This window comes from Bison bison, unplaced genomic scaffold, assembly GCF_000754665.1.
Source record: "Bison bison bison isolate TAMUID 2011002044 unplaced genomic scaffold, Bison_UMD1.0 scf7180017864145, whole genome shotgun sequence".
NCBI classification, from domain to species: Eukaryota; Metazoa; Chordata; class Mammalia; order Artiodactyla; family Bovidae; genus Bison; species Bison bison.
In genome coordinates this window covers 10,716,529-10,724,793 of record NW_011494717.1, presented here as the reverse complement: position 1 = coordinate 10,724,793, position 8,265 = coordinate 10,716,529, and the positions used below count along the sequence as shown (strand labels likewise).

Sequence of the window (8,265 nt, the reverse complement as noted above, 5' to 3'; positions counted from 1 at the left end):
AATTTAAAAAATTAAAAAAATAAAAACAGAAAAAGCAGCTGCCTTGGCCCTACCCGATATGGATTGAATCAAAACCCCCAGGGGCGGGCCCAAACCTCAGCATTTTTTCAGATCTCACTGGATGATTCTGAAGTGTAATCAGAATGGAGAAACATTTCTTCACTCAGGAGACAAGAAATGAAGCAGGGAAGAGAGAATACGAGAAGTGGAGCCTGTAAGAAAATGTCAAAAACTCCCAAGCAAGGAAGACAAGCCTTTGTTCCTTGATTCTGACACTGGAGAAAGAGAAAGTAAGACAGACAGACAGAGAGAAAAAAGCTCTTCCATTGCTCAAGGCTGTATTCCCACCCCAAAGGCATCTTGTAAGTAGAGCTCCTGGCTGCACACAACCAAGCAAAGAATGGAGTGGGCTCTGCTCAAACCCGCCATGTTTTCAGGACAGTCTTCATTCCCAATAAGCCTCATTCTTCCAGGCACTCCTGACAGGCCCAGGTTACAAATAAACTGTCTTCCCTTTGCTTTAAAAGTAATGATTCAGGAACTTTTTTTTTTTAATTGGATTATAGTTGCTCTACCACGTTTCGCCAGCCTCCGCTGTGCAATGAAGTGAGTCAGCTGTATATGTACATAGGCCCCTCCCTCTTGGATCTCCCTCCCACCCTGCTCCATCCCATCTCACCAGGTCATCACAGAGCTGGGCTCCCTGTGCTGTCCAACAGGTTCCCACTAGCTGGGTGCTTTACACATGGCAGTACACCAATCACAATCTCCTGGCTTATTTCCACCCCACTGCCCCACCCTGTGTCCACACATCCATTCCCTACATCCGCCTCTCTATTCTTGCAAATAGGATCATCTCTACCATTTTCCTAGGTTCCACATAATTTCCTGAGGCACCCAGAAGCATCCAGCCCCTCCCCACTGATTTGTGCCAGGAGTGTCACCCGCAGAACCCAGCTGCCCAGAGACTAGATTAAATCCTAAGATAGTGAAGGAAAAAAAAAAAACCACACATAAAGATTTATTCTTTGCTTTTCAGATGTTTTCAGTTAAACACCCAACTATGAGGATGGGTACAAAGTATAGGAGATGGAAAGCTTCCGGTTTGAAGACAGAAGGCAGAACAAGTGCAGGAAGACAGGGCAATGTCTCTGAGTTTAACTTCTGCCTTCAAAATCCCTCAGCTCCTACAGTTCTATCGGGCTTCCCAGGTGGCGCTAGTGGTAAGGAACCCACCTGCCAATGCTGGAGACATAATAGGCTCGGGTTCCATCCCTGGGTCAGGAAGGTCTTCTTGAGGAGGGCAGGGCAAACTACTCCAGTATTCTTGCCTGGGAAATCCCATGAGCAGAGGAGCCTGGCAGGCTAAGGCTACAGTTCATGGGGTCACAAAGAGTCGGACACAACTGAAGCAACTTAGCACGCATGTCTACAGTTATAAAAAAATTCTGAAATGTTCTGACAGGCTCTAGGAACTTTTTTTTTCTTAAAAAAAATTTTAGCTCCTCAACCAGGGATTGAATCCTCACCCCGTGCGTGGGAAGGTGAAGTCTTAACCACTGGATGCCAAGGAAGTCCCTAAGGCTCTAGGATCTGGACCAGCAGAAAAAGTCAGTCTCCCAACCAAACCGAAAAAGCCTACTTAGAGTCCAAGCAGACTCAATTAATTAAATTGTGTAAAATCAGCCTCTTGGGTATCTTTGATGGGTTCACCAGCTAGCAGGTCTTTAACCTCAGCCAATCAGAATCAACTGGAAAAGGCAATGGCACCCCACTCCAGTACTGTTGCCTGGAAAATCCCATGGACAGAGGAGCCTGGTGGGCTGCAGTCCATGGGGTCGCTAAGAGTCGGACATGACTGAGTGACTTCACTTTCACTTTTCACTTTCATGTATTGGAGAAGGAAATGGCAACCCACTCCAGTGTTCTTGCCTGGAGAATCCCAGGGATGGGGGAGCCTGGTGGGCTGCCATCTATGAGGTCGCACAGAGTCGGACACGACTGAAGCGACTTAGCAGCAGCAGCAGCAGTCAGAATCAACAAAGGGCGAGGTGGTGCAGGGGGAAGCCCCAGCAAAGGTCACAAGGAGGTGAGAAGCCGCTCAGGCTGGGACTGGAATTACCCACACACTTAAGCCGCCTATTAAAAGCCCAAGTCCCAGGATGACTGCACCACGGCTAGCCTCACCCCAGGGCATTTATGCCAAGGGGAGGGGAGAGCCTAGTTATGCAGTGGCAACACCACATAATGAAAAAGAGGCTTCCCCAGATGGGGGCATCCAGGGGTTTGGAAATAATTGAGTTGGTTCAAAGCTTCCCAGCCTGCTCTGGGCTATACTCTCAGGAGGGGCTCAGAACACTGAAGTGGACCTGATGCTGAACCTGGGGGTGGGTGACAGTGGAGAGGGGTCCACTGGTGGGCCTGCCAGAAAACTTGCTGGTCTGAAGCCGGGCCTCGGGGACTTGCCTTCGGATCTACCCCAGAGGTGCTATGGCTCCTTGGTTAGCACTGGGATGTTGCCCCTTCAGCCTTCACCATACCATGTGTTAGAGGTTATGATCTGAGCTCTAATTCTTCCTGGTCATACTGTCGTCAACCTGTCACTGGCCCTAGGCAAGACAGAGCCACGCTCACTGTGTCCAGAACCCCAGCCTGAGACATTGTTCCCCTCTCACTGCCAGGACCCCGTCTCCCATTCTCTCATCGCTCCATCAGTGGCTCCACCTTTGTGTTCTGGGCCAGCCCACACCCAACACACCTCTCCAACTCCATGATCTGACCCAGCCAGATTAACCTGTGTGGTTTCAGAGCTCCCACAAGACATCTGCACATCTGGAGCTTTATTCTTCATCCGGTCCTTTAAGTTTCAAGGGTGAGGGCTCCTCTGGTGGCTCAGTGGTAAAGAATCTACCTGCCAATGCAGGAGACATGGATTTGATCCCTGATCCAGGAAGATCCCACATATTGAATGACAACTAAACCCGTGTGCCACCTACTGAGCCTGTGCTCTAGAGCCCAAGAGCCACAACTACTGCACCCACGTGCCACAACTACTGAAGCCCGCGTGCCCTAGGGTCCGTACTCCACAACGGGAGAAGCCACTGCAATGAGAAGCCCCTGCAGCACAACTGGAGGGCACCCCTGCTCGCCGCAACTAGAGAAAACCCTGTGCAGCAACAAAGCCCAAGCACAGCCAAAAATAAATAAGTGAATAGAGTTTAAAAAAAGTTTCAAGTGTGAAACATAAGCTAGTCCTCTTCAGAAACTAGCCAGAAAGTCACCTTCCAGAGAAGGCTTTTAGTAATGCCAATGTCAGTATCAAACTCTCCTTGCCTTTAGATCCTTTAAAAGGTTCCCACAAATATATAAAATAAAATAAAAGGTTCCCACAGGACCAGCAGATGCCGCACTGAAGATATTGTAAAGCAGGAGCAGGATGCTCCCAGAGATGCTTGCGTTCACCCCACATCAGGCTTATGACGCTGGATTTGAGTGACCAGCTCAGGGTCTCTGGGTGCAGCAGGGCTTCTCCAGCTTTTCACAGACAGGAGCTATGCTGCAACATGGTCTGCCACATGGGGGGTCTGTGCCACACTTTTTCTCCCTAGTTCTTTGTCTCAGTAGCATCAGCAACTGGTTTTACTATTGCCATGTTTTGTTTTCTTTCTTGAATTCTTTGTGTGTCAGTCAGTTCAGTCACTCAGTCATGTTCAACTCTTTGCGACCCCATGGACAGCAAGCACGCCAGGCTTCCCCATCCATCACCAACTCCCAGAGCTTGCTCAAAATCATGTCCATCGAGTCGGTGATGCCATCCAACCATCTCATCTTCTGTTGTCCCCTTCTCCTCCTGCCTTCAATCTTTCCCAGCATCAGGTACACATCCTTTATGTGTACAATACTATATTTTGACTTCTCTATACATTACAATGAATTTACCACCAAAGGTTTTCATCACCTTACGATTAATCCTCTTACCCCTTTTTGCCCATCCCCGCTACAACCCTTCTTCTATGGTAACTAGTACTCCGTTTTCTGTAACTACTTGCTTCTGTTTAGTTTGTTCGTTTGTTTGTTTTGCTTTTGTTCTTTCATATTCCACAGATGAGTGAAATCTTAAGGTATTTGTCTTTCTCCACTTGATTTATTTCACTTATCGTAATACCTCCAAGTTTCACCCATGTTGTTGCAGGATTTCATCTTTTTTATGGTTTAGTATTACAGTGTGTGTGTGTGTGTGTGTGTGTGTGCAGGTGCACACATATGTTACACGTGTGGGCAGCGCGTGTGCTGCATCATCTTTATCCATTCACCCAAAATTGGGCACTTAGGGTGTTTCCATATCGCGTTCTGTTTTCTTTGGCACAAACCTAACTATTGAAAAATTCTCTGAGGTAAGAAAAAAATACAAGATAATAAAACCTTAGAAAAATAAGCAATTCTTTTATTTCTACTTCAAAATATATTATATACATCTGGAACTCTAAGGGAAAATAGACCAGGAGATTATTCCATCATAAAAAATAAAATAAGATAAAAATAACAGTCGCCCATCCCAGATCCACCTTTAACCCAGAAGAAAGGGGCCTGAGCTGCCAGTTGTCCGGCTGTTGGATGCCTTCCCCCCGTCGATGACCTCGGGGCTTCCTCACGGGGATCCTGTGTCTAAGAGCTCCTGGAGCATTTTGAGGACTTGCTTTGGCTGGCCGGCAGCCAAGTCCTGCAGCCGGGAGCCCATCTGCTCCTGAAGGCTCCTGCACAGCCGGCAGACGGCCCTGCGGACATTCCCGCTGTGCCCGGGCAGGACGCCGTTCCCCATCGTGCTGTTCAGGAAGTACCAGAGGACTGGAAGGACGTGGCGCTCCACAGCCTGAGGCTTTCGGGGGTAAACCGAGGCCACCATCACTGTCATACAGAAAAGAGGGACAGTTACTTGAATCAGGCACTCTCTCCCTCTCTCACCGCCTTCTCTTGGAAGGGGACACCAACTCTGTCCTCCAAAAGGCAGGCAACCCAGGGGGCCGACTGCCTGGGTCATTAGACACATGACCTAGGGCTCACAGCTTGCTTTAGGACCCATGGAAATATTTTAAATTCTTTTAAAATCAGAAGGAAAAAAAAGTATGAAGTTGTCTAACCTGCTCTATATTTGACTTCATATCAACCAATCATAAAATATAATTTGAAACTTTGGGTTTGTTGGTTTATGGAGGAGGGGGTATGCAAAGGCAAAAGTGCTCAGAGCCTGTGACAGAGTAATTGGTCCCTGAAGCCCAGGGCAAAGGGAAGATGCAGGCACATCTGGACTGCAATCCTCTCTGCTATTTACTAGCCGTGTGAGCTTGAGAAAGCCACCCAACCTGTCTGAGCCTATCCCCTAACCTGTAAAGTGAGGAAAAGAATTCTGAACCAAAGTCTTGAGATTGTTAGATAATAGATGCAGGTGAAGTGCCTGTGCGGGTATGCACATGACGGAGAAGCTAGCCCTAGAAGTGCTTTAATCTGCATTACCACCTAGGAGAACTCACACAGAGAAAACTTGTTCTAGGAAGAAAGATCAGGATTCTCTCAAATGAAGCATTCTGGAAAATAAAACTGCCAGCAGGAGATAAGACCATCATGGCCTCCCTGGTGTCTCAATGCCAAATCTCATGACAAGCCCAGTAGTAACTCAGGAGGCACAAACGTGCTTTGTAAACCATCAAGCTCTGCACGGATCCTCATTCAGAGTCGTTCATTCCAATGATGAACCCTCCAAATCTGGTTACCCCAGGCCCCCTGCCTTCTCTAAACCCTGGAAAACTCAGAGACAGGCTAAAACCTGCCAGCAAGCCCTCCATCACACAGAAAGTGCCAGGGCTGCCCCCAATGTCAAGGCCATGTCAAGGGGTACCCCACGCCGCTTCAGACAGGTTGCTAGAGCCCTCAGCTTTGGTCGCATCAACTAAAGTGCGTTCGTGCTAACAATGCTTGCTTGACAATCAGCACACTCTGCGTGTCATTCTGCCAAAGGATAAGTGTTGGTGAAGGCAAAGACTGCTGAGAGAAGCACTTGATTTATTTATGGGCAAAGAAACTGGAAGCTTTCCTGAGCTGAGACACACCCTGGAAACTAGCACTGCCTGAGCCTGAGCCCGGGGCTCAGAGGTTTCTATCGTGACTCCATTTCACTCTCACCTGAGAGGCAGGACAGTCGTCTGTTTCACAGAGAAGGAAACCAACACTCAGGGGTCAAGGAGATGGCCCAAGACCCCACAGCTAACAAGGGCAGAAGGCAGAAGCCAAGCCTGCCTTGACTCCCAAGCCCACCCTCTTCTCACTGCTCGCTGCCCCAGATTTCTAGGAGTACCACATTTCAGGGGCTGGTCTGGAGTTTTATTTTTTAGAGAGACCCCCAATTTGTCCTTCCTTCATCATCTCAACTTCATCCAATCCCCCAGGATACTTTGCAGCATGTGCCCCTGTGATTTCAGAGCCAGCCTGGGACAGTGGTGAACCAGCGAGAATGGCCTGGCCCCCCTCAGCTCAGCCTGAGGCCTTCCCTGTGCCATCTCCCATGGAATGTGTATCTTGACTTTCTGGCCATACCCTCAGGGTTCCTGTACCCCACACTGCGGGCCTCTTGGGGCATGCCCAGTAACACAGTTCAGTTCAGTCGCTCAGTCGTGTCCAATTCTTTGCGACCCCATGGACTGCAAGCACACCAGGCCTCCCTGTCCATCACCAACTCCCGGAGTTTACTCAAACTCATGCCCATTGAGTCGGTGATGCCATCCAACCATCTCATCCTCTGTCATCCCCTTCTCCTCCTCAATCTCCTCCTCCTGCCTTCAATCTTTCCCAGCATCAGGGTCTTTTCCAATGAGTCCGCTCTTCACATCAAGTGGCCAAAGTATTGGAGTTTCAGCTTCAACATCAGTCCTTCCAATGAACATTCAGGACTGATTTCCTTTAGGATTGACTGGTTGGATCTCCTTGCAGTCCAAGGGACTCTCAAGAGTCTTCTCCAACACCACAGTTCAAAAGCATCAATTCTTTGGCACTCAGCTTTCTTTATAGTCCAACTCTCACATCCATACATGACTACTGAAAAAAACATAGCCTTGACTATACGGACCTTTGTTGGCAAAGTAATGTCTGTTTTTTAATATGCTATCTAGGTTGGTCATAACTTTTCTTCCAAGGAGGAAGCATCTTTTTATTTCATGGCTGCAATCACCATCTGCAGTGATTTTGGAGCCCAAAAGAATAAAGTCTAACACTGTTTCCGCTGTTTATCCAACTGTTTGCCATGAAGTGATGGGACCGGATGCCATGATCTTAGTTTTCTGAATGTTGGGCTTTAAGCCAACTTTTTCACTCTCCTCTTTCACTTTCATCAAGAGGCTCTTTAGTTCTTCGCTTTCTGCCATAAGGGTGGTGTCATCTGCATATCTGAGGTTATTGATATTTCTCCCAGCAATCTTGATTCCAGCTTGTGTTTCTTCCAGTCCAGCGTTTCTCATGATGTACTCTGCATAGAAGTTAAATAAGCACTGTGACAATATACAGCCTTAACCTACTCCTTTTCTATTTGGAACCAGTCTGTTGTTCCATGTCCAGTTCTAACTGTTGCTTCCTGACCTGCATACAGGTTTCTCAAGAAGCAGGTCAAGTGGTCTGGTATTTCCATCTCTTGAAGAATCTTCCACAGTTTATTGTGATCCACACAGTCAAAGGCTTTTGCATAGTCGATAAAGCAGAAATAGATGTTTTTCTGGAACTCTCTTCCTTTTTCCATGATCCAGCGGATGTTGGCAATTTGAGCTCTACCTTTTCTAAAACCAGCTTGAACATCTGGAAGTTCATGGTTCACATATTGTTGAAGCCTGGCTTGGAGAATTTTGAGCATTACTTTGCTAGCATGTGAGATGAGTGCAATTGTGTGGTAGTTTGAGCATTCTTTGGCATTGCCTTTCTTAGGGATTGGAAAGAAAACTGACTCTGGAAAATTCCAAAGTCAAGGAGGTCCTCATTCCTGGGAAGGCAGGACTGCACCCAAGGAGCCAACTCAGCCACATTGACGTCATAACATGGGAACCAAGAAGTGAGAGTTATGTTACCTGTGCTGGAAACAGGCTGAGAAGGAAGGGCACAGTTAACCATGAAGCCACCTGGTCAGGCCCAAGGGTGGTGGGAGGGTAGGAGGAGCAAAGGGAGATGGGCGGAGCAAGGGGAGGTGGGAGGAATGCAAGTGGTGGAGGAGGAACAAGGGAGGGGAGGGGC

The 8,265-nt window shown here is 47.9% G+C and overlaps 1 protein-coding gene across 1 annotated transcript in view; it reads right to left on the bottom strand.

The window, feature by feature from the left end:
• Nucleotides 1-4,507: 4,507 nt before the first annotated feature.
• Nucleotides 4,508-8,265, bottom strand: part of FAM179A (family with sequence similarity 179, member A) — a 45,643-nt gene continuing 41,885 nt past the window's right edge. Inside the window, exon 19 of the mRNA XM_010840672.1 lies at nt 4,508-4,905. Coding sequence (XP_010838974.1) covers nt 4,649-4,905 — 257 coding nt within the window. The 3' untranslated portion in view covers nt 4,508-4,648. The remainder of the gene's footprint in view (nt 4,906-8,265) is intronic.